Below are 26,927 nucleotides of genomic sequence, written 5' to 3'. Positions count from 1 at the left end.
CACACACACACACACACACACACACACACACACACACACACACACACACGTGGATGAGGCAACCAAGCATCCATCCCATCCCCCCTTGTCGTCTTGAGGTGCCCAGTTGATGGACATGACTGATGTCCCCCTGGGTTTTGAATGTAGAGTGTTTGTGTGTATCCCTTTTCTAAAGTAAGTTACTCCCTCAAGACTTCCTCCAGATTTTGTTTAACTAATACTCAGTGAAAGTTTCTGGAATGCTCTGTTTAAAAAGAAAAGCAACTCACATGGAACCAGCAATACCCTGACTTGGTGCCGTATGAGGATCCTGGGGGAGGGGAGGAAGCCTCTCAGCCAGGGGGTGCTGCTAGGAGCTGAAGGGGAAGTGGACCCAGAACCCCATTCTCTTCTGGCTGAAGTATCAAAGAAACACAAGCCCAGATCTAGTTAACAGAACTTTATTAAGTCACAGAAACTTTAGTGCAAAACAAAATCTAAGTCCACTGAACTGCACATGCCCATCCTGCCTGCAGTCTCCTGGCAACGGGAGGCACGGGAAGCTTCAGCTCCTCGCCAGAAACGGTCCATGATTCTTACTCTACACAGAGACCCCTCAGTTCATTGCCCACTGCCAGGCAGATGCTTCACCCATGAGGTGAACAGGCAGCAGTTAACAAGAGCTATAGATAGGAAAGGCGTGCAAGACCCCAAACAGCCAGGCAGAGGCCACCGTTCATGGGCCTCGCACACAAAAGACCAGGCCCACGTGACCAGACATGGCACACAGGTAAGTTACATTCAGAAGTTTCCCCTCCCCACCCTATCCCACAGAATCCCAACAAGGCAGACAGGAAGACAGGAAAGCAGAATGAAAAGCTGACCCAGGGACAGCGACATCCCAAGCAAGCCACCTGCAGGTGCTTCTGAAATCTCTGTGCTATGACAATGGCCATTCCATCAATCTCAAGGCCTGATCATTTTGTGCTTCTAATCATCCAAATTAACTCCTTGGTACCACAGGAAGTTGGGTAGCTCCCTCACAGTAGGAGATGGCCACAGAGCCCCCACACACCAAGAAAGGGCTCAGAAGATGCTCCTGCCCTCTGGCTCACCACCCTCCTCCAGCAGATGGGTGAAAAGGGCAGCTGGGGTGCTGATGCCCGGGGTATCCTCATCCTTCGAGCAGAAATGGGACACGGAAGTGGCTGTCAGCACCTCTTACGTGACAGAAATGCTACAGTAAGGGAGAGGAGATGGGGGAAGGACATAGGGGGTTCCTACTTATTAAGTCAAATAGATCTATGTGTTCATTGCCCTAGACCCACAAGTAGGTTACTTCTGCAGCTGGAAAACTAGTTCCACACGTGGCGTTTGCAATGATCGACAGCCTGGGGGAGAAAGGGAGACAGGTTAGGTCGGACAAGACAAACATTCACAGTTTACTTGCTTGTCAGCATCATGCCAAATATGACCTGGTTTTGCTGAAGCCACAGACGCTAAGTACCTAGGATACTATTAAAACAGGACCTGTGTCCCTCAGAGCTTTGAGATCTCTTAACCACAGAGGCATAGCCCTTGCTGTCCTGTAAGAGCACTCCTGCAGCAGGGTTCCAGACCCCTAGACCCTGCTGCTTGACTGAAAAATCTTACAGCAGCAACAAAGCCAACGAGGAAGCACTCAAGAGGGGACAGCCTCAAGCCCACATGCTACCTATGGGGTGTGGCGGTGCAGACAGGCCAGCAGTGTCCAGCTGACTCGTCCCTGAGAAGGACTGAGAGAGCTTTGTGTACCACAGGTCAGGCCCAACACCCCATCAGAGAAAGCAAGTCTGGCCCCCAGGGCTGCTCACACACACCCTGTAGAGCACCCTTGAATCAAGACTTCAAGGCTTGTCCCCTGGGGCTCGTGAGGACTTGTGCAGAGACAGGGCCCATGGACCCACGGGTTGGTGCAATCCGATGGTTGTGTATGAAGCTGATGAAAATACTAGGGGACACTGAGATGGCTCAAAGGACAAGCACAAGCCACACACGCCTAAGCCCTGAGCCCAGGACCCCACACTGTGAGAGGAGAACCAGCTCCCAAGTTGCCCTCAACACATCACATGCGCGCCCACGGGTCATCCCCAGCAAGAGCACAGACTCTCCCGCTCCGGAGGCGACCCCAGCCACTCTGGGAGCTGTCCAAGACACTCACATTGCACCGCGCAGCAGTCTCCATGTTCTGACACCAGTAGCTGGGGCCCCAGACACACTTCTCGGTTCCCAGCAGCAGCTTATAGGCAGACGGGCACACTCCAATTTTCTGTATGGCGAAAGACGGGAGATGAGCTGCCCTGCCAAGCCCCATTCAGAGCTGAGAGTGCAGCGCTTCCAGCACCTGGCAGGTCTGGCTCCTCCACTCCCCAGCCACTCCACCCGCTCCGAGCACACCATGCCGCCCCGAGGCCAGGCGGGCAGGCGTCTGGTGAGGCTTACCGAGCACACAAGGGAAGGGTCCATGACCTCCACGAGGATCTCCACTAGCATGGGCTCGTACTGAACCACAAAGTTATCGCACTGCCAAGGAAAGGGACACGGGTCACAGTGCTGGCTGTGTCCCCAAAGCTAGACATTCCACCAGAGACCCGACACCTCAGAACCCAGGGTCCAGCAGCTCGTCACTACCCCAGGGCCTTCTCCTTCCATGGCTCCATGTGCTCACTGACTCTCAGCCTCAGGCCTAGAGCACAGAGGTCCCCTGCACACGCCCATACCTCCTTCTGGTAAGGGTCGGGCAGGAAGCTGCAGGCCTTCTCAAGTGCGGCCAGGATCTCCTCCTTGGTGCTGTTTTTCTCCAGGTTATGTTCCAAATAGAGGACCAGTTTCTTGCACACCTCACAGAACCCGTTCTTCTGAGGAGGCACATGGGCTACAGAAAAGAGGACACAGGGCTCAACACAGGCAAGGTGCTCCTTAACTGAGAGTGGCCCCTTCTTCCTCCCCTCAGTGTGCCTTGCACTTACCGCGCAATGCGGACTGTTTGGGCAGCTCGGGCTGTTTTGACAGTGCAGGCTCTTTGGGCAGTGCAGACACCACGGCTGATGCAGGCTGCTCAAGTGTCTCTACCACATCCAGGCGGGCAGAACAGAGGTGGACCAAATTGCACACAAAGTTCGGGCTCACCTCATGCATAAGGATGTCCATCAGGGAGGGGCCAAATGTTTCCACCACCTCCTGGCACTTGATTGAAGCAGGAGCGGGGAGTAGTGAGCATGCTTTGTTCAAACTTTTAATTATGAATTCCTGAAACACGTGAAAGGCTCATCAGGCTGGAGCTGGACAGAAGGAAGAGATGCTAGACCAGCCAGGACATAGTCAAGAGTCAGGGGCTTCAGCCCTCCCCTAGAGACCTCCCTCCTGGGTACTGGAGTGTGCATTTGCCAGGAGACGACTTCTAGGGCACCTTCTGACTCTGCAGTACAGAGCATACCTCCCCCATGCAAGGGGGTGGCATACCTCAGAGGCATTATTGACAATCAGTTCAGACAACTTCTGCATCACAAACTGACAAGCCTGGCAGAAAATCACATTGCGGGCCTGGATCAGATCCAGCTGTGGAGGACAAGAGGACAGTGTTTAAGGCTTGGACCTGACCTTACCACAGAACAGCAAAAAGGACAGGGCCAGGAGCCTCCCACCCACGGCTACTGCCTACTAACTGCAAGGCTTCCCCAGTGCCCAGGTGCTATCCCTATCTATATGGTGGGAAGCCCGCCCCTTTCATCAACCCTCTACGGCCCTATATACCCCAAACCACCCTAGTCCTACATTTCATCAAGTGTTGCAACAGCTGTCCTCTGGGCATTGCATGTCTTTGCCACCCTGTGATCACATGGGAGAGGTAGATGGTGGGCAGTATAGAACAAATTTGGTATCTGCCGTTTTAGAAGTCGATCCTACAATCTCACTGCCACCTGAAACTGTTGCTCAGAGTCATTACTCTGGTAATGTAGTGCTGGCAGGAAACCTCCGTACCCACTGTCTCCCATCTGCCATCCAGAAGGCCCTTAGAAATGCAGTGTGTTCCAAAGACTGGAATCCCTAATCCTTACAATTCTGCCTTCTCACCATCAACTGGAGTGGGAGGAGGTGGTGATCCCAACAACTCCCTTATTCCATGAAGCCTCGCCCTTTCCTGCTGCTGTACATTGAGAACAGGGGAGACAGAACAAGATGGCTGATGGCCAGACACCATGGGCATTCTTGAATCAGAAGAATGTACCTATGCTTTCTTTGTGTGGAGGCATCAGGTCCTGAGCAGGCACTACATCCCAGGAACACAGGGCATCCCAGAATGCTATCTGAGCCAATCACGTTCAATGGAGAGCCATTATGGGATAGAGTAGTATACCCTGGACAAGGAAGGCTCCAAGGACACGGGACTGCCTATGTACATCCACACAGGCAACAAGTCCCATGAGGACTGCCCCGGCGTCAGCATGTGTTCCGGGAACCTCCAGTTTGTGCTGTAGCTCTGGGAGACACAACCCAGGAAGCACACGTGGAGCAGTCGGCTTAGAGCCGTCCCTAACCAGCAGGCAGGGTCTGCTGAAGAGTAAGAGTTTCCCAAAGGCATGCGGCCGGGACCTAGACTGTGGGCACTCAACTTGAAGGCAGGCATGGCCCGGAGAGGATGTGACAACATGGAAGGGTGGGGTATCTATTCCAGTCAGCAGAGAACAGCAACAGAAGGTACCTCATGGGCGTCTGTCAGCTCCAGGGCAGGGAGAATATTCTTGATGGCCTCGGTGGCAGGGACCAGAGTCTTCATTGGCACTCTCTTGACCTCGTCACAGAAGCCAACCAGCACACAGATTTCCTTGGGTTGCTGAAGAAAGCACAGCCTGTTAGACAGCCTGTGTATGCTCCCCTCAAAGCCCTCCTTAGACAGTAGACCAGAGGACTGAGGGCCTCTGTAAAGCTCACTTCCTGTTCAGGCTGAGCTCTCAGATTAAAGCCAAAGAGCTCCACCTAGAGGAAGCACTCCTCAGGCAGCCTCTGCTACTGTAAGATCACCATACAACAGTCTTCTAGTACTTTCTGTACCCCCAAGCGGCCAGGCTACATATGTCAGCTCGCTGTCAGAGGTAAGCTCTCTGGTAGGAACTACATGGCCCATGATCTCACAGACAGTGACTCTGTCTGAATTAAAACTACATGGCCACACCCCCTTCAGTGACAGTACCATTTAAAATGCTACATTAAGGGGAAGAAAGGCCGCTTTTCATAGAAGTCATAGTCTGTGTTCACAACTGTACACAGTACATGTGAGAGCCCGGAGCTGATGAGGCATTTTGTCACAAGGGCTCCACGCAATGCCCCCTCACCATCCTGACACCAAGCCAGAAAGAAGTGTGGATATTCTGACCACCATACTGTGAAAGCCAAAAGCAAGCCCCATCCACAGAGCCGGTGTGCTGTGTGGACCGTCTACAGCAGCTCTCAGCTGATGGGAGCGGAGATGCTGACAAGAGTGTGGACACTGGGCATGGGCAGGTTCCTAAACTCCCTGTCTTTAGCATATCTTAAGATTTGGAGACCGAGGTCAGAGAGAGACTAAAGGTACAAAACCCTTTTTTATTTCGGGGTCGGGGATGCCAAGATTCAGGGGGTCTATCTGTCTGAAGCAGCATAAATGAAAACTCAGGAATTTCCATGTAAGTCTTTCCCTATGAGATTCAAAATGCCTTCCAGCATCTAAAACTCAAATCTAAGAGCCTGGAGGCAATACTCAGAGCAGACCCAAACGGGCAATGGATCAGCCAGGATGGACTGAACACTGACCCCCACAGCATGCCATCCCTGAGGCTCTAGGTGCCGAGACCCATTCTCTAAAGGGCAGAAGCCACAGTCGAGAGCCATGTGCAAGGTTCTCCACCCAACAGGCCAGGCGGCTGCCTGCATCTACTTTGCTCATGCAGAAGCACTAGGGTTAGGGGAACAGCACTAAGTCATGCAACGGCACCCACTGTGAAAGACACAACGTGGTCTGTTAGGGCCCTGGCAGGAAGCTAAGGGACTGCTGCCACCACCCTGGTGACAGGTGACGCGCTATGTGGTAGCTACACCTTCTGGCCCCCACAAACTGAAGTTCTTGGCCTGAGGGAAAGGACATATGGGGAGAACCTTCATGGTACCTGTCAGAGTTCACCATGCCAAACCAAAAATGAAAAAATGAAAATAAAAAAAGCAAAAACAAAGAGAGAGAGAGAGAGGGAAGAGCCAACAACTAGAAGCAGCAGACCACTACCACAAGCAAAGTCTGTCACATACCTGATCCTGCTGTTGAACAAAAAAAAACAGGAAACCGGAGGAGACAATAGGAGAAAGGAAAGGACACAGTAGTTAAGAGAAATTAAAACAACCATTGAGCAGTTAACCTGGCTGAGGGATGTCATCACACTTAAGGGCGACAGCCTGGCAGTGAGGGGAGGATGGGGCCTAGACCTGGTCCAGCCCTGAAGGGACAGGCATGCACGGTAGCTGCTGGAACCTGTCCTTGAGAAGGGTCCCCACCTAGAGCTGGTCATCAGCTTTCTGGCCTTTCTAAGGCTACACAGAGCAAACTCCACAGCCTCAGGCCGGTTGCCAGCCTGGAAGGTGGGTGTGTGGGCTCTGGTTGGAATTCCGGCTGCAGTTATCCTCAGTGACAAACAGGGATGGATGAAAGAACGCTGTTGTCACAAAGGCAGTCTACCTTACCACAAAGGTCATAAAAAAAGCCATATGAATTATGTTCTTTCTGCATTTTGGCTTAATATGTAGCCACAAACAGGAGTAATGACTAGCTGAGTGTGGTCGTTTAATCCCAGCATTCGGGAGGGAAGGGCAGGCACATCCAGTGAGAACTTAAAAATTGAGACCAATATTTTTAAAGTCAAAAGCAAACCAAATTGCATTCCGCCTTTTATAAAAAAGGCTAGTGCTTTTAGGGAAAAGGGCAAATTAAACTAAGATGGGATATAAAATGATTTCCCCGGTCTATTTTCCAACCCTAAATAATCTGACACACAAAAAACCCTTAAAAACAACTTCCCCCATTACAATGAAAATGAGTAGTTATTCTGAAGGAAGCATTTCACCAGGCCACTGCACATCAAAGGGTATCTTTACCATGGAGGTCTTTACAAGCTGTCTTTAGATGTTTGGGGCATGAGCAATGATCTCAAACAAGCCACCGGGCCAGATGGACCGCTTGGGCAGCAGGTTAGCCCAGCAGCTGGATGGTAAGTACACACAAAGCAGGAAAGGGCCCAGGTTCAAGCATGACTAGAACTCCCAACAGCCCATGAGAGCGGAGACCAGGGCATCTCACCCACTCACTCAGCTCTCCCAAGTCAGCACTGACCAAGTCTAGCTGTCCCTCCTGCCCCAGTCAGTGTCCCACCTCTCACTGGCAATGAGCCCCACCCCACTCCACCCCTGGACACTATCAGATGCCAATTTAGGAGAACCTAGGGAACCCAGCAGCAACTGCAGCTTCTGACCCAGAACACAGGCCACCTTTGAAATCTCCCAGCCGCTTAGTGGTGCAATACAGACCCAAGGGTTCAGCCAGACACTAGCAATCTGATAGCCAGCTCACACATGCACACACTAGCAGACTCAGGCTACCAGGGCAGTCCAGGATCACATCAGCTAAGGAAGACTTTGTAGGCGGAGATGGGCTGGGATCGTGAGTACAAGTTTACTGGACAAAGAGTTTACTCTGGCCCTCAAAGGGGGATCCCAAAGCATGGAGTCGTCCAATGCAAACGCTGAGCGGAAGTCCCCACCACCTACCATGTGCATCATCATCTGGACAGCGACCTCAGAATACTGGTCAACGTAGTTCTTGCACTGCAGAGAGACAAAGGTTCAATTCACCACAGCCCAACTGGCACTTCAACAGTGCAACTGGTGACTTGCAGACGGACATGGACAGGCCTATAATCCCAACAACCAGAGGCTGAGGCCAGCCTGGGCTATACAGAGACCTGCTCTCACAAGGAAAAAAATTCCCAGAATAGATCTAAGTGTCTCCTCAAGATTTTCTAAGATAATACAGCAATTTGGTTATTCTATCCCCTATTAAAAAAATTGGTAGAGATGTCAGAACAAGAAACCTGGCAGTTCTCAGTGTCTGACAGCCTAAATGCCTCCCATGGCCCCAGAGAGACCACTATTAGCAAGCTAGAGAACACAGCTGCAAGACACCAGTAGGAATCTTCCAAGGCCATTCCCAGGCTCTCGGCACTGAGTGAGCTCTGAGACCACAGAAGCGAATGTCCCTCTAGCTGCTTAGCAGGCAACCCACTTCCTGGGGGAAAGAGAGCTGCAAGCCTCAGTCACAGACCACAGCCCTTTGATGGGGGATGCCATCGAGCCAGATAACTGAGTTTTATCCATGAGGGCCCACAGCCAACTCCCACAGGCTGACCTCTGACAGCTGGACATTGCCGTGCATGGTACACATCTAGTGTGTGTGGTTTTTTAAAAATATTATTTATTTAATGTATATGAGTACACTTGTCTTCAGACACACCAGAAGAGGGCATCAGATCCCATTACAGATGGTTCTGAGCCACCATGTGGTTGCTAGGAATTGAACTCAGGACCTCAGGAAGAGCGGCCAGTGCTCTTAACCACTGAGCCATCTCTCCAGCCCCACACCTAGTGTTTTAGTGTACACAGTGACAGAGGAAAAAACAGCTTTACTAAAGTGATTTTCCTCCACTGCAGATTCAACTAACCAAAATTAGTTCTAGGTCTCACTAAACACGGCCAGGGAAAGGGACACCCTGATGCACCTTCCTCAGGGCCACTGGGAAAGTAACTACCGCTGCCACCCTAGCTCCGAACATTATCCAAAACCTGGGGGGGCTAGAGGCTTACTATGTCAGACACGCCTGGCCCCAGGCGGTCACAGTCTTCCTTGACGTGGTCCACCAAGCCCTGGACAAAGCTGGAATTGGTCCTCACAGCAGTCTGGACGTCGGTCACCAACTTCACACAGTCCTGGCAGACGTCCTCATCAGCCTACAAGAATGACAGCAAGCTCCTGGGAGAACGTCACACCTCACAGGCAGCCAGAGCACTAGAGAGAGGCCCAGCAGCTCCTGGGAGCCAGGCTTTTAACCTATTGCCATTCACTCGGGTCAAAGTACTGAATGGGCAGGCCTGAAGGGAGAGCCTGTGTTCTGTCCGGCACTATGATGCTTCTGCTGTGCTCGCCCTGACTCCCTCCGCCTTCAGCTAACCTCAGGTTGGGGCTCCCTGCGAGGGCGATCCTGAGGGTACAGCAGGAGAGGGATGTTGGTCATAAAAGGGGCAACCACACGGGCCATGTCCACCTCCGGGATCTTGTTGGACTCAAGCTGTTTCTGGTTTTGCTCGGCCAAATACTCCTGAAGGGACTGGCAGAGGTTGAGCGCAGAGCACACTTCGCCAGGGTTGCTCTGGAAAGGAAAAGAGACAGCTGAGAGCCCTGCCCACAGGCAAGAGCAGCCTGTTGTTATTCAGTCAGTTCCTCCCTCGAGTCCATTACACTCAGTGTACCTAGGAAGATTAGGAAGTTACAGGGCAGGTGTCTAACCTGCAGGCCTCCCAGCCCCCAGTGTCACTGCTGCTCACCATCAGCTCTTCTTAAAGAAAGATGAGCCACTGAGTAGGGGGAAGGGTCAGAGACTGAGTCACGGCCAGTCCGCTCACAAGCTGCAAGCTAAGGCACCCCACTGACTGCACACACATCTTCCATGTGGCCCACAAATCCACATCTCTTACTGTGACTCACACTCGTGACCACCTCAATTCTATCCTGTTCAACCAGCTTCCTGGCATCTCAGCAGGCTCCACTCCCCACTTCTCAGAGACCCGGAGTCATTCCCAGTCCTTAAGCTCCCGTGTCCCCCTCTGAGTATGGCCAGTCCAGCCATCCTTCAGAACACAGTGTGCATCTGTTGTCACCACCCCTTCTAGCAATGTGTGCTGTCCTTCCTGGGTGTCTTTCCACCCCTCCTAGCAATGTGTGCTGTCCTTCCTGGGTGTCTGTCCATGGGACATAGAAGGCTTTGTGGGTCACACGCACAACTTCCTCACAAACCCTTGGTTCCATCGTTGGCACTCTCAGTCCCACTGGCCGGCTTATTCCGGGTCCCCCTTCCTGAAGGCCTTTCAAACTCTACAGAACTCTAGCTCCTGGGCTGCTGCCAGCACCCGGCACCTGGCACCCAGTTTGGACACAGTACACACTTGCTAAATGACAAGTGAGTATCTTAGTAGCTGACCCCACACTGCATCTGATGATTACTCGTGACTTCTGCATTGACAGAGATGACGCCATGTGCTTGCTCTAGACATAAGGCCTGACAAGGCCTACCCACTTCTATCAACAGGGTTCAGGAGTCCGAGTCGAAAGTACCCCACCCAGAAAAATCACAGACAGGAAACCCACTGTGCTACAGCTCCTCTGTGCGAGAGGCCCTATGAAGAAGAGCTGCAGGAGAAACCCAAAGCCATGAACACAAGCACACTTCCCCTTAAAGGCCCCTGCCCCAGTCACCTACCATCTCCCCCTTAATCATGTCCAGGATGACAGGTAGGTAAGAGTCAACCATCTCCTTGCATGAAGCTGACAGGCTGGAGTCACGAATCCACTCACACGTCTTCTCCAGGTAATGGAGGATCTCCTCCTGCAAGAGGACACAACACAAGGCAAAAGTGACTCCATCAGTGACCCCAGCAACAATCAAGAAGGCCTGTTTGTCCCCTCAGCATCCATATACATAGAAGCCAGGGTTGACAAAGTATACCCCAAACCCCAGTGCTGGGGGAGGTGGGGCAATAAGCTTGTGCATCAGAACAGGCAGATCCAAAGGGGTAGCTGGCCAGACGGTCTAGCTGACACGAGAAGGCTCTGCTTAGTGAGGTAAGTCGAGAGAAACAGTCGACCCCGGCCTCCACATGCCCACACACAGATGAGTAAACCCCCATATCACAAGTACACACTCACAAATGACAGTATGTAAGTGGGTGTGGTGGTACGGGCCCACAATTCCAGCACTCAGATGGCTAAGGCAAAAAGGCAGCAAGCTCAAGGATAGCCTGGGCTACCTAGCAAGACTCTGGGTTAACAAAACAGCCAAGGCTAGAGCCTTTAATCCTAGTACTCTGAAGGCGGAGTCAGGCATAACTTGGTTTGAGGGCAGCCTGGGAATTCTATGCTTCCCGAGCACCAGGCCATAGATGGTACAAATGTACACATGCCGGCAAAACACTCATACACATAGAAAAGAACTACATAAATCTTTTGAAATTAAAAATAAAATCTGTAAGAACAAAACAAACTTGCACCATCAAGCCTGTATGTCCTGACATTGGTGTTTGGCACCCCTTGGGCAGCACTACTCCTCTGTGGACCCACAGAGCCCAGAGCCCCTAGAGACACAGAGCCTCCACCACGGCCCCGCCACCCTCCTCTCCGTACCTTACCTGAGTAGTATTATCCTTCAGCAAGTTCCCAGCTTCGGTGACGACAGTTTTGCATATATCGCAAGGAAGGGATTTCTAAGAGGAAGGAACATGACAGAAAGTTCTGTATGTCTGGACACTTCATATAACGACACTGCCCCTGTAATCCCCCTCCCCCCCGCACCCATGCTGTCCTAATCACTACCAAGCTACTGACCCAGACGCTTCTCAAGCCCCCACTCAAAGCACAGGAAACTTGCTAAGAGAAAGCAATACTCAAACCAGAAGTGAAAGCAACTGAGAACCCACATTATAAAGGTTTGGCCGCAGGAAAATGAGTGATTGACTAGGCCATGTTTAATCAAGTTTCCTTCTCGCCGGGCGGTGGTGGCGCACGCTGTTAATCCCAGCACTTGGGAGGCAGAGGCAGGTGGATTTCTGAGTTCGAGCCCAGTCTGGTCTACAGAGTGAGTTCCAGGACAGCCAGGGTTACACAGAGAAACCCTGTCTCGAAAAACCAAAAAAAAAAAAAAAGGTTCCTTCTCTTGCTAAAATCTCCACTGAGTCAAACTCAGCCCAGCCCACCTGTGGGTTCTAGAATGCCCTGTCACTCTCTGCTTGGCCTCTGAGGTACATAGAAGAATGCACGGGGAGTCTGCCCGTCTCCCTCTACTTCTCAGAGCCCCACAGTAGCATGTCCCACTCATCACCATCAATGTGAAGGCAGCCATCTTCCCCAGTGCGGTTACATCTGGGAATAAAATGGCATAGCTTGCAGTCGCAGACTCTGTCAGTGGTCAGCCTGGGAGGGACAAGGGAAGGTGAGCAGATTGAGTCTGGACTTCCTGAGTGATGAATGCTGGGTTTGCTTGTGCCTGCACCACAACCCACCAGCCCCTCCAAGGAGAGCAGGACAAAGTGCTCTCCACAGACACTGGGAGGCTGCAAAGGGCAGCACGGAGCCGGCACTCACCACTGTGGGCTTGCTCCAGACCATCTGCTGGCAGTGCTTCACGGCCCCGCAGTCCACCGCCGTCTTCACATCTCTGCACAGCACTGCTGAGCCCCCAGAGCAGGTCTTCGGGTCTTGGACAGGGCTGGTCAGAGCTAAAGGAGAACCGAGTGAAGAGGGGCTCCTTTCCAACACGTCCAATGCATAAGTACACAGAGGTAAGGACCAGCTCTGCCTGCCAGATGGGGCTGAGCCATCGCTGGGCCCTCACTAGCCCAAGAACTACAGACTGCATCACAGAATGGCTGGCCGGGTACAGTCTGTCCTAAGTCATGGGACTGACAGGAGGCATGTGTCCTGCCTAGCTCTTAGAAATACTGTCAGGTTTTGAGTCCTCAAAATCTGACTGTAGTGATCTTAGCACTCAGGAGACTGAAGCAGGGGATGGTGAGTTTGAAACTAGCCTGGGCTACACAGAGGATTTTTATCAGACACAGAAGATGGGATAGCATGAGGACCAAACTCTGGCAGATATCAGGATGCTGAACTAACCTCTGATGCAAACAAGAGGCCCTTGGCTTCAATCAAACACACAAACCCCATGGCCCTCAGTCACACTGCTTCACCTTGGTCACCCAGGGAGTCCACGCCTGCATCCTGTAAACCTGTACCCCACACAGGGACCCATGAGCAGGCTCTTCCTAAAGACTAAGGGAATGAATGGCAGCCTTCACTGTTGGAGCTCCTTTGAGGTTCTCTGAACAGTCTGAGCCAGCTCACATGCCTGACAGCCCGTACCTGTTCAGATACCAGCACACGGTCCTACATCTTCTGCCCACACTCCAGCCTTCTTGGCCAACACACACACACACACACACACACACACACTTACAAAGGCATCTTGTTCTCAAGCTCAACTTCCCAGAGGCCAACCCAGGCTGAAAAGAGTAGTGGGAGGTCATTTGGCAAAAGTTCCTAAGAGCTAATGAGCTACAGAGCCATGTTCCAAAACAAAAACCACATCGCCTGGTGCTATCCCCAGTGAGGAAAAAACATGGTGCCCAGTGACAGGCACGTGAGGAACCAGAGACCAACAGGCTCTCCGACCCGGCACTCCCATCGTCACCGGGGACTGGCTCCAATGACCAAAGCCACCAGGTTTCCGGGAACCTGGCCTGCTATCACAAGCCCAAGCCACAGCGGACCCTGTGGTTGTTTTGCCTTCCAGGAACTTGACACAGAAATCACATTTGGTCAGCCTGCTTTGGTCTGGTGACTGAGGTCTGAAAGGAACCCTGACCCAGATCCAGGTAACAAACTCAGCGTCTTATTCAATCCCCAGCACACTATCCGTGAGCTGTCCCTAAGACAGAGGTCCACCACCCTATGGGCAACATGCCAGCAGTGGCTAAGGATCTGCGGGCACAGGACAGAGGCTCACACCTGCGCTTTAACCACAGACCTAAGGCTGCAGCAGTGAGAAGGGAAGACGGACGGCAGAGCACGCCACTAGAAAACGAAATGAAACATTGAGCTGTGGGGGCACGCCTATAAACCATACAGTAGGGAGGTGGAGGAAGGAGAATGGTCTGAGTTGTGAGCCTCTTATCTCAAAGGGAAAACAATGTAGGGGAGAGATTGGCTCAGTGGGTGAGGGTGTGACAGCAAGCTTGACAATCCAGGGTGAACCCCCAGGACCACATGGTAGGAGAGCAGGGAAATATCTCAGAGTCACGCATGGCAGCTTTCAAAACAGGCGAGGGAGCTGTCCTGCCTATGGCAGGGGAGTGGAACTGTTCTGGATGTTTCTAGATCCCAGAGCACTGTGCAACTACGGTTTAACTTAGAGGGCCACCCTTAACCCAGCAAGGGACACAGCAGAGAAAGAGTTGGGTTGTCTTGCTAGGCACTGACATCCAAGCTCTGGGCACTTATCAATGACTGGATAATAACTACCTAGTGCTGGACATGGCTCAGCGGCCGGTACCACACACTGTTCTTGCAGCAGACATGAATTAATACCTAGAACTCACTTCAGGAAGATCTAACTCACAGAGCAGTGGTGGCGCACGCCTTTAATCCCAGCACTTGGGAGGCAGAGGCAGGCGGATTTCTGAGTTCAAGGCCAGCCTGGTCTACAGAGTGAGTTCTAGGACAGCCAGGGCTACACAGAGAAACCCTGTCTCCAAAAACAAACAAACAAAAAAAAAAAAAGGGAAGATCTAATTCTTCTGACCCCCATGGGTACCCAGTCATATATATATATAAATCCATGTAATCAAAAATAAAAAATCTTTTAAAAAAAAATGGACCCCCAACCACTTTTTGACCAGTTCTCTGTTCCCTGGCCACATTCTGGCCTCCAAACCTGCAACATTCAGTCCTTAAAACCAACTTCCTTCTCAGGCGGTTGGCCAGCTGCCTCTAAGAATGTTCTTAGACTGTTTGCCGGAGCTCCTAGCAGGCTCTGATTCAACCTGCTGTTACCCATGTCCTTGTAGATATGAACAGCACTCAGCACACGCAAGTTAAACTCTACACTTCAAGGGCCTGGCCCAAGAATCAAAGCTGCAACGGGTTTCCATTTGGGGTGGGGACCGTTGTCTTCCCTTCCCCTTCAGTCTTCTGAGACAAGGTCTCCACATACAGGGTCGCCTCAAACTCAAGTCCTCAGCCCTCAGTGCTGAGATGAAGAGGTATGCCACCATGTCTGACTCTGGCTTTACTCCTAGCACTTGTGAGACTAACAAAGGCCTCTGTGAGTTCAAGGCCACCTTGACACACACATAAACACACAAACACACACAAAGGTTCCAGGCCAACCAGGACTACCAAGTGAAACCCTGGCTAAATAACAATGGTGACATTTGCATGTCAACCCAGCACTGAAGTCTAAGGAAGGAGGACTACTGGGGCTAGCCTGGGGCAGTCTCAAAAGCACAAAACCAAGGCTGGGCATGGTGATACACAACCTTAATCCCAGCACTGGGAGGCAGTGGCAGGGCCATAGTGAGATGAGACAGAAGCCATCTACAAAGGTCGATACAGCTCAGCGGCAAACAGAGTGCTTGCCTAGCACATGTGGGAACCAGGTTCAATCCTCAGTCCTAGCAAATAATGTAATAACAAACTAACCTAAAATAAAACTAGGTATCAACAGAATTATGTGGTATTAAGGATAGCTGTCAGGAGCCAGGTTCCATGGCAGACCCAGAAGCTAGACTCAAAAACCACTCCCAGAGAGCTGATAAGATGGCTCAGCAGGTAAAGGTGCTTACTGTCACGGGGGAGGGGGGTGGGAGGTGGGAATGTTCTAACCCCACTGGGGAAAGACCTGACTCTCACAACTTACACACTGTGGAATGTGTCTACACGTACAAGTATTATTAAAAAAAAAAAAAAAACACTCATAGAAGTCAGATGTAGTAGTTTATACCTGAAAGCCCAGTAATTGGGAGACTAAGGCAGGGGGATTATGGAAACTAGCTGGTACTTAACAAGATCCTGTCTCAAAATGAATCAGCCAGGATGACAGGATGGCTGAGTGTGCTTGCTGGTAAGCCTGGCAGCTGGGGTTAAATGCCTGGACCCCATACGCTAGGAGCCCCCCCCCCCCCCCCGCAAGCTGCCTCTGACCTCTGCATTCACAACATGGCACAAGTGCATTCACAACATGGCACAAGTACACTACCTCCCACCCGCCCTCAACCCCTGCCCTACACATACGCAAGTAAAACACAAGGCTGGGAGGGGGAACCGATCGGAACCTTTTGTGGTCCAGGCACTCTTGAGACATCTTGAAAGATTTAAAGCTTCATCACCAACCCTGAGCAACGTCTAATTAGACATGGAAGAGACACGGCCCGCCCGCCTCTCAGTCTAGCTCTGTCACTTGCTATCCAAACGGCCTTAAGTGACCGACTGCTCTTCCAAGCTTGTGTGTGCACCCTTAAAGCCAAGCTTCTGCTGTCAGGGGACTGAAGAATCAAGATGATCTAATCACACACAAACACTTCAGCTGCCTGAGCTCACCGCAACCACCACCCCTCATCTCCCGGGGACTGGAACTGGCAGCCTTTGCCAAGCCAGCCTGGCTGGAGCAGCCTGGCCCTTACTTAGGTGGAACTCACTCCTAGTCACATGCCCTGGGGACCGTGGTCTCCTAAATCTGCAAATAAGGCATTAATAGTACCTGCTTCAAGGGACCTGCAAGCGTCACCTGACACCTGTAAAACATGTGCAGTCACACAGTGAGTGCGTGCCACTGTCATCTGCAGCTCACGGCACCAGGTCCTCCTGGTGACCCATTCTCTTGATTAGAACTGGATATTTAATCAGACATGAGAGCACAGAGATCTGTAAGCCAACAAGTGTAGCCCAACAACCTCAGAGGCTGTTAGCGGCTGACCCCAAGCCCCAAGAGTCAAGCAAAGGAAAGTGAGCCCAGGACACCTGTCAGGAGCTAAACAAGTTCCACAGAAGCCACAACAAGGGCCCCCCCACCTGGCAAGAAACAAACAGTGCCACTGTGACCCTTAACACTGGGTAGTGGCTACCTGCTGAGCACACTCACGAACTCCCCACACCAGACTCACTGTTTGGAACATACCTGGAACTTCACACGCACATGTATATGCATGCATGTCACGAGTGTGCATGCATGTATGTGTGAAGTTCAATCATGAGTGTCCCTGCTCAGGAATCAGTCACCTGAGTCAAAGCCCCTCTCACTAGGACCTGGGACTCACGTGTTACCATATTTCCTTGACTGACCAGAAAGCCCCAGGATCCCTTTGTCTCTGCCTCCCCGTGCTAAGACTAGACACCACAGTTGGTGGCTTGCGGGTTCTAGGGATCAAACTTAGACCCTCATGCTTGCTAAGCCTCCCCTCCAGCCCAGCAATGTAGAAACATTTTGCCAGACTACAGAAGCTTCTCCTTTTCTGGAAGGGCAAGGACTACAGCCTGATACCATCCAGGACCGAAACCCCTGCTCAGCTGTATACTAACCCCAATGACAACCTGCTCACGCTAATCATCTGCAAAAGTAGGAATCATCTCTAGACCATCTGTGGAGATGAAACTAGAAAGCATATGAGGGCCTCTGGTCCCTGGGAAGCTCTGAGATCTACGTGGCCAAGTGTAAACCGTGGGCCTGGACAGGAACCCAAAGAGAGAGAGGCTCATGTTCTAGAATTTATATTTTAACATAAAACTGTTTTTCCCTGGGTTACTTTTAAAATCAGAATAAGCCTTACAACTGCTTAAACAGCTACTATTCTGTAAGAAGACAAGCCATTCCCAGCGTACTGACGGCAGGAGAGAAGACTGTTCTTTTCAGTCTCCTATGCAACAGGGTCTGTTCATCTGTTCATGAGAGGCCACTCATTACATCTACATGAAACTTAGATGCAATGTCTGGAACCTCATCAGCCTTCTTGAACCATGAAGGAAAAAAGGCTGCAAAGCGTGAAACGGAGTCTCTAGACCGCCAGGCTCCCAGGAGACTGTTAGACTGTATGGGACTTCAGGAGTTCTAACTTTAGAACCTGGTTTCTGCAGTCGGAGCTACGTCCTACTACTGTGCATGCATAATCAATCAGTTTGTTCACCAGAACATCTCCACACAAGTCTTTATCATACATGAGGCTTGCCCCCACTGCGGGCACCACCCTGTCTAGAACAGGTACCTGCTCGCTACTGGACAGATAGCCTCTGTATCTGGACCGTCCTCCTGCCCCCTTCCTTTAACAATTTTATGTAACCTGTGCTAATACCAATTGAATTTAGTTACCAAAAGAGTAAGAGAAAATGTTCAGCCTCCCTGAGTAACTACATTCCACAGCTTACTGTATCTGCTGCCTGGGGAATGCATCACCATGGCAACAGCAGAGTTGCTTAGAAACAGGAGAGGCAGAGTGGCCTTCAGTCCCGTTTGCAGAAACTCCTCCAGGGAGATCAATACACAGCAGTGCCAGCCTCTCCCCTCAGCCGGGCTTCCAAATGCCTTCACTGGCATTGCAACTTGTCTCCTCGAGTCCTGTTTACAGAACCCGAGACATGTGTAGCCCATTCTGACTCTGTGAGAGCCCAACTCAAAAGAAAGAGATCCTGTCAAGCTCTTCTTTCGAATGGCCACACATCAGGTGATGAGATGAACTTCCATATACTTAGATAAGATTGCAATATTTTCTGGCCATGAGCACACCCTGTCCTGAAGGAAGGCTCCAGCAAGGTGAGAAGGTACAGGTGAGAGCCAGAGAGAGGCTCAGCAGCGTGTTTCCACAGCCTTGGCATGGTTCTGGAACCTCAGGAGAGCTGCTCATCCATTACAGTGCTCCACCGCAGGGCCAGCAAGTTGCAGGTTGGGAAACAGACTCAGTTAATCAGTCAGTCAGCCCTACCCACCAGCATGGACCCCTGCACACCAGACTATGCAGCCCTGGCACTGGCACTTCTGAAGATGACCCACCAGACACATCAAGAGGGGAATGCTTGACCTGTGTGGCTGCTCACAGTGAAGGCCTCAGACCCAAATGCCACCTACAATATCTATCACCCTGGGCTTCCTTTGAAAACTGAAACCTAACATTTCAACCCTCTTCTCCTGACCTAAGTTAAGGCTGGCTGCTAGAATGGCCCAGCATTCAAGCTGGTTGCTTGGCTGGCTCTCCCACTGCTGTCACGAGGACTAAGCCACACTGCCTTGAGAAGAAAGCGCTTGAGCTGCCTCGGGAAGGGCTGGATACTCTGGATGTAGGCCCTGGCTAGAAGCTGTTCAAGATACTGTCTTAAAGACAAGTCCCAGAGACCTCAGAGAGATGCAGGAGGAGGGCCTCAAGCTCCTCAGGACACCGATCGCTTTCCAGGAGCATCTAACATGTGGCCCAACCACTGAACACAGAAGCAGCTGTGTTAAAATAACACCAGCCAGGTGTCAAGTGGTTTGGGGAGGAGTATAGAGGGCTCAGTGGTGATGCACTTGCCTGGTGTGCACAGATGCCGGGTTCCATCCCCACAAACACGCACAGCTACATGTGCACAGCCCGATGCACACATATGAGGGACCAGGGGAGCAACGCTGACAGCAACAATCCACAAAACAAGAGCTCTCTGGAGCCTGTGTAAGGGTCCTGAGGGAAACCTCCCCTACTCCCTGGGATTTTAATTAGGTTCTTAACGCTACCAGCATGGACAACGTTCCTGGTGACATTCTCATGCATCATGGCAGTCTGCTCGGAGCCCTCCCCTTGCACCACCCACTCAAACCAAACTGAGAACCAGAGAGGGAACTGCTGATTTCTAGAACTGTGGGGAAAATTAGTTCCCCAAATTATAGTTGCTTCCCTTTTCAGATCTGCCTCGCTTCCTGGGTCCTACAACCTACAGAAAAATGATCTCCCACAGGCACTGAAGGGGACGTTCATCCTGCCTGACCACAAATGACAAAGCTAGCATTTCACCTCAGCCCAGAGAGTCATTCTGGATTTGTCAACTCTCAGAAACAACGTCTTAATGTTACCATCAGAACATAATATTTAATCCTGATAAGAGTTTTGGTGAGCCCAGCATGAGAATGCCAGCCCACGATCCCAGCTATTTGGAAGACAGAGGCGAGAAAACAAATTCAAGGCCTGCCAAGGATACAGGACATGGGTTCAAAGACAGTTGATAACACTTATTGAGACCCTGTCTCAAAATAAGAGAACTGGGAATGTAACCTAGCGGTAGGGTGACTGATTGCTTAGCAGGACTACCAGGAGGGATAAGACAGAGAAGCAGACAGACCAGATATGGCAGCAAACAGCTGTAACTCTAACACTAGAAAAAGAAGAAGACTGCCACTGGTTCAAGGCCAGCAGTAACCACATAAGACCCTGTCTCAGTCTCCCTCTGCGAGCCTGGGTTCAATCCCAAGCTCTGAGGATGAAGAGAGCTGACACTATTTTATTTGTATGTATGAGCAGAAGTGTCAGTGGAGGCCAAGAAAGGGCACCCAGTTCCCAGGAACTAGGGCTCCAGTATGGACACTGGCAATCAAACCCTGGTCCTCTCCAAAAGCATCCAGTGCTCCTAAGCCCTGGGCCAAGTCTCCAGCCCCAATCACATCTCTCTGTCTGTGCATGCTCTCTCCACAGCAGGCACTGGAGGTCAAAGAACAACCTGAGGGAGGAGTCATTTATTTCTCTTCCTTTCTCCACGTGAGTCAAGGGCAACAAAGCCTAGAGTGTAAGCTACAGACACAGTGAGCAGCTTCCCAGTAATGCTCAGAGGAAGAAGCTGAAGGGCTCCAGGGCAAGGAGAGGCCAGTTCAGGGAGAGCAGAGCTCCAGCTCTGTGTGAGCGGACTTAAAGAACAGGAGAAGGAAGAGGCTGCAGGGTGGACTCAAGCTCACACACACTCTATAAAAACCTGTGTGCATGTGTGCATGCACGTGGAGGTCAGCCAACTTACAAGTTCATCCCCCGCCCCCAACTATGCGAGTCCTGGGGATCAGACTCAAATCTTGGAGGCAAGAAATTTCACATGCTGAGCCATCTTACCAGCACATCAGCACCAGGACCACTACACACACAAACACACACACACACATCACATAACCACTTTTAAATAGCTAGGGGACATGACAATTAGACAAGAATACTAAAACAGAAAATGAGACTACTGGGTAATTTGGTAAAAATCTGCAAAGTCTGCAATCTGGTCAATAAATTAGTGTCTTCCCTAAGCCCCACCCTGCCCGCCTACCCTGTAATGACAAAGCAAATTGCAAGCCAGGAGGAGATTCTTCCTCCAGGGAGAAGCAAATAGCCTCCTTTATCCCTGTTGCTTAAGCCAAAAATGAAAGCAGCACACAGATTGAGCTAGGTGAGGGGTTACAGGAACTGGAGGTACTGTCTTTGTAACTAACTCCTCTGAAAACCAAAAGCATTGGAGAGCAGGAGTGATTCCTGCTGAGGCAGGAGGATTACCAATAGTTCCAGACCAATCTGGGCAACACAGTGAGTTACAGCCAGAGTGGACGCTGTCTTATGAAGGAAATATAAAAGAAGACAGCAAGCAGGGCTGAGGGGCCACTGTTGTCTATGATTGATTAGCACCCAGGCCAGGCAGAGTCACTGACAGGAGACCGACTCTCGGAACCTATTTCTCAACCTGGTCACTGAGAACACGGGATTCCTGTAATCCTCCTACCACTTTTCTGTGTGTCTGAAAAGACCAAGAAGCAAGAAGAGCCCTCGTGCTACCATTTCTCGAGAGTCTGCAGGTATAGCTCCATATAGCTCTGAAGAGGAAACGGGGAGTTGGGGAGGCACACAGAGTGCTTACTGAGGCGGGGAGACAGGAGGGGGGAGACGATCGGTCTGGGCTAGTTAGTCCTTGAGTCTGTTTTCTGTATGCGTCTATGTGTATGGGGAAGCCATACTTGGGACCTGAACAGATGTATTCCAGGACCCAGTCAGTGACAACAGGTTTAGATCCAAGTGTTTAGATACCTTAAAGCAGTTGGGATCCACTGATGTGGGGGTGTTAAGGCTGGCCTGGTAGTTGAACCTGGTAGTGACTGGCTAACGACTTATTTTCCTAACTCTGTAATTATGCCTAGCAAACACATTCTCAATAAGTCATTTAAATCCGTAGCTAATCTAGAGCATCCCTTGAAATGAAAGAGGCCAGGGAAAATCACCAAGCCAAGGGCAGAGGCGTCACTATGCTGCTTCTGCTGGTGGGACAAGAACAGAGACAATCTGATAATATCAGCATGGCGCAGTGGACAGTACTTTGCCAAGCTAATTGATGAAATCCTCAGGGCAGCGAAGTGAGAGTGTAACAAGAACACTCGTGGCATATGAAGAAATCAGGAGGTTAAGTACCTGGCCTAAGGCCACACAGTGTTGGCAATGAGATACCGCTCTGCTCCGCTGTCTCATACCCAACCTGGACTACCAAACTCAAAGTTGGGCGTGGCTCTGCACACCTGCAAATCTCCACTTGGGAAGCAAAGGCAGAAAGACTGCAAATTCATAACAAATTTCAGGCCAGCCAAGACTAGATGGCAAAATCCTGTCTCAAAACCTAGACTCCAAAGGACTTTATTCTGAACCCTCATTGGATCTGGAAAAAAAAACAATAAAGTAACTAGTGCTTTTACAAAGTCTCCACCCAACCAGTACACCTACCACTGGTTTGGTTCTGACATACTTTCACTTTGTAGACTGGGATGGACTCAAGAAACTGCCCCTCTGCTCCGAGGGCTGGGATTAAAGGAGTCTCTCTATGCAGAGTGACTGTCCTGAACTTCTACACAGACCAAGCTGCCCTCAAACTCAGAGACTCATCCACCTATGCCTCTCAAGTGCTTCGATTAAAAGCCTGCAAGACTGCACCCAGCTGCACCCGCATTTTAAAGTTGGAAGCTGCTGGGAATCCAGCTCCATAGTAAAGTGCTTGCCTGGCATGCACGGGGCCCTGGCTGCAATCAGTACCACCTTCAAATACACTACTAAATAAAACAGTGTAATTTGAAACTAGGCACAAGGATACAGCACACGCCGATAGCCTCAGTACTGGAGAAGTACAGCAAGCAATCAAGGCCAAAAAGGAGGCTCTGAGTTCAAGGCTGACCCTGAGCCCCATATGGTAGCGCTCCTCTTCATTCCCACAAGTCAGGAGGCAGAGGCAGGGGAATCTCTGTGAGTTCATGACCAGCCTGATCTACAGAGTGAGTTCCAGGACAACAGTGGGACCATGTTTCAAAAATAAATAAATAAATATTAAGATTCAGCGAGGGGTGTGGCTCGATGGGAGAGCAGGTGCTTAGTATGCACAGTCCTAAATTCAACTCCTGGTACCAAAACCAAAACCAAAAGCAAGCAGGTCAATGTAACTGGTGCTGTGTCTGTTCTTTTTACAGAAAATCCTGAAGTCCGTTGTTGTGCCTTACTTAGCATGTGAGAAGAAGCCCTGTGTTCAATCCCCAATAACAGAGATGGTAGGAAATCTTTAACTGCCTGCCCGGTGGCCAGCTAGGAAACAAGGCTTAGAGCCGAGAAGCCAAGACTCCAGAACTCATGCCAACTGCCTTCTTCAAAAAACAGCCAGCCATTATCCAAGCAGCAGGCTCTGGCCTTAGGGACTTCCCAGGAATTGTCATTAGACACTGTCCCCAATCCTATAGAGCAACAACCTGCCCTTCCTCTTCCTGTCCAGTTCAGATCCTGCCAAGAGCCTTGATGATCCAGTTTCACAGGAAAACAATGGGAGTCGTAGGGTTAAGAGCAGAGGGTGCTTGCCAGGCACATGTAAGCCCCTTGCGTTCACAGCATCATAGACAAACACAAGCTAGATTCTCCTTTGTCCTAGACAATTCCATCCAACTCAGATCCAACACATTTCTGAACAACCTGTCAAATATACTTCAAGAACTTGACAAGACGGGCTAGGCAGGTGGCTGTTTGGCTGCATAAGCCCCAGGGCCTGAGTTCTGATCCCTAGCACCCACATAAACAGGGAGTGGCCACACCCTCACCTAGCACTGTGGGGGAGGACATAGAAGGATGGCTGGGACTTGCTGACCTCTTTCCTGGGCTCAGTGAGAGATCTGGTCTCAAGGGAATACAGAAAAGCGTATAGAGTGTGCGTGACGGTTTCCTCCAGCCTTCGAGAGGCCTGCATACCCCACGCTGCACAGACACCCACCCAAACCACAAAACTGAGACGCTAGGCATGGTGGCTCACCTGCAATCCCAGCACTCCCATATGTGAAAAGGGGATTGTGTTCAAGGTTAACCTGTGCTGCACAGTAAATTAGAGCCCAGCCTGCCTAGAGTACAAGCCGAAACCTGTCTTTAAAAAAAAAAAAAAAAAAAAAAAAAAAGCATTACCTTTTGCTAAACAGGATTTACTTGGCAGGTCAAACTGGGGGTTCCTGTTGCTATTCATAACTTAAGCAAGCCAAGTTACAAAGTCATGTGCTAAAACACCTCAGAGAACACACTGCCTCGGAGTGCACAAACATCAGTAAGAGGTTAGCCACAGCCCCAAGGACAACAGCACTGCCATCTCGGCTTTGGTGAGAGCATTTGTCCCATGCCACCTCTCTATGCTCAGCTGGCCAACTCTGGCCTACTTTTTCCCACTGGAGCAACCCCCAACTGCATGTCCTGGCCCTGCACGAAGATCTGGCACTGGGTGAGCAAAGATGTTTCCTGCAAGCAGGCAAGACGCAGCATGGAGTCAGGGGGCTGCCACTCCAGGCAGCAAATGATGCCCTGTGCTGGTTCAGGTTAGCCTGCCACCACCTCTGGAAAATGTGTGCATCGAAATTAACACTCAGCACAGGCTTTTGGGAGATTAATAATTTTAATGTTTGTCTCTGTGTGCACATGAGGTGTGGGGAGAGGGGGGGAGCCATGAACATCTGCACTTGTGTTCTGGAGATCAAAAGAAAACCCGCCAGAGTCAGCGCTCTACCATGGGGCCTGAAAATGGGCACCTGTCCTCACTGCTTATGAAGAGGTTAAACTGACTTTTAATTCTTTTGCCATGCCTTTGTTTTCTGTCTAGGTGGGAGGGCCGAAGAGTAATCAAAAACAAGTGTCTGTACCTCCAGGACTTTGTGAAGACTGGATGGGACCTGGAACATACTAAGCACTCAGAACATCACGAAAGGGCAAGCTACGAAACCGCTCAAGTTTGAGTGGCACTGTGAACAACAGTAGTGCCACACAGAGCCCAGAAGCCCTAAGATCCTCAGGGAGTACAGTGGGCTCAGAGCATCAGAGACTTTACCAACAATTCAACATGCAGTCAAGACAAGCTACCATTCTTTCTGTTATCAGAGTGACCTTGGCGTGATGCTACAAGCCTGAAGTTAGACCAAGGCCATCATAGGACCCTCCCACCTACCTAAGAGCTCAAAGAAGAGGGGACCCAGTTAACCAGACTGCAATCAAATGAAATGTGTGTGTGTGTGTGTGTGTGTGCATTAGAAATAGTTTCCATGGAAACAGGTAAGGGCTATAGTGTGACTTGGTAGAGGATGCTAGTCTACCATGTGTTATGGTCCAAGTTCAACGACCTCCACACTACAGAAAGAGAAAAAAGAAGTCTGGTTTTGGTGGTGTGGGTGAATCAGAACTCATGAGTTATGCATGTATGACACAGTGGCAGCAGGACCCAGTGCATTTCTTTTCATTTTTCTTGCAACAAAATCTCAATACATAGTCCAGAATACCCTTGAGCTTTTTCTGTGTAGCCCAGGCTACCTCAAATTCCAAGATCCTCCTACCTCAGCTTTCCAAGAGCTGAGATCACAAGTGTTTACTACCCTAACCTGATCAAAACTTTTCTTTTAAGCACTTTGTAATACCCACTTAGGAGGCAGCAGATCATGAGTTGAAAGTCATTCCCAGCAGCATAGCAAGTCCAAGGCTAGCTTGGGCTACAAAAGAGTTAAAGGCCACTTTGGGGTACTTAGCCAGAGATAGAGAAAGGCCCCTTCTACACTACAAATAAGCAGACCCTGAAGTTGAGGGTTCCTTTGGTGGGCTTTGACCTGAAAATATAGACTTGAGAGGTGCCCCTCTATAGGGATTAAAATCTCAATTCACAGTGTCTGTGCTCCATCATGACTAAAATGAGACTAAGGCAAGACAGACTAAGACAGACCAGCCACAGCACACCAGGTAGTCTCCCCTAGAACCAAGTGATGGAGCCGGTCCCCTGGCGCTTCCCTGGCAACCTGCAGTGCTTTTTAAAAACCATCGGAATCATCAGAAACATTTGCTACAAAATCAAGGCTGGCCACTGGCTTTGCCAGATCAAACAGAAAAAATTAGAGTTCCAATGCAATGAGGATCACAAAACTCCCTCCAAGACCTACTAAGCTCCCGAGTTCACACAGAAGCCAAGTTCACCGCCCGCCCTGGCAGACACGCAGGCGCTTCCTGCAATTCCTATATGGGTGCAGTCGGGGGCAGAGGTCACCGGACGACCTGACCTGCAGGATGGGGCTTCAGGCCATGTCTATCATCTACGCCAGGACCGGGACAACACAGCGGCGGGAAAGGTCACCGAGTCCCACCTCCCCCAGGCCCCAGCCCAGAGAGAAGCGCAGTCATCCGCGAGGCCTTGCACAAGGCCTGCACACACGGGACCCGCCGTCTCCCCGACCCGGGGGAGTCGTCCCCACTCGGGTTTTCCGAGAATCGGGAACAGGTCCCCTCAGGCACCAGCTCCGATCTGCGCCTGCGCAGAGCGCGGCCTGGCCAAGCGCTCCCGGAGAAGCGAGCTGAGGGCGAGGCCCGTGCGACAGACCTGCCCGGTTCCCGGGACCCAGGGAACGCTACAGTGTCCTTCTCTACCAGACCAGAGGGCCCTTCGGAGCTCACCGGTGACCAGAAGGCTGGCGAGGAGGGCGAGAGCGTACATGGCGCCGCTTCACTCCGCAGGCTGCAATGCAGCTCGTCAGCTGACCCGGCGGATATAAATCTACCCCCAA

General features: G+C 50.9%; 1 protein-coding gene across 2 annotated transcripts; it reads right to left on the bottom strand.

Moving 5' to 3' along the window:
- Nucleotides 1-424: 424 nt before the first annotated feature.
- On the bottom strand, nt 425-26,927 carry Psap (prosaposin). 2 transcript variants are annotated; one of them, XM_028776818.1, is made up of 15 exons: nt 26,818-26,927; nt 12,446-12,579; nt 11,494-11,568; nt 10,569-10,694; nt 9,264-9,461; nt 8,899-9,042; nt 7,807-7,863; nt 6,298-6,306; nt 4,721-4,852; nt 3,481-3,576; nt 2,988-3,267; nt 2,739-2,893; nt 2,461-2,541; nt 2,180-2,287; nt 425-1,370 (listed from the first exon to the last, which is right to left on the bottom strand). In XM_028776818.1, exons 1-15 carry the CDS (start codon nt 26,855-26,857, stop codon nt 1,335-1,337), a joined length of 1,671 nt encoding a protein of 556 aa, XP_028632651.1. In that variant the 5' UTR covers nt 26,858-26,927; the 3' UTR covers nt 425-1,334. The 2 variants fall into 2 exon arrangements, with proteins under 2 accessions (XP_028632651.1, XP_028632652.1); XM_028776819.1 differs by lacking the exon at nt 6,298-6,306.

This window comes from Grammomys surdaster, unplaced genomic scaffold (assembly GCF_004785775.1).
Source record: "Grammomys surdaster isolate TR1022 unplaced genomic scaffold, NIH_TR_1.0 273, whole genome shotgun sequence".
NCBI lineage: Eukaryota > Metazoa > Chordata > Mammalia > Rodentia > Muridae > Grammomys > Grammomys surdaster.
Note: the sequence above shows the minus strand (reverse complement) of the source record. Positions and strands in the feature narration are given on the sequence as shown.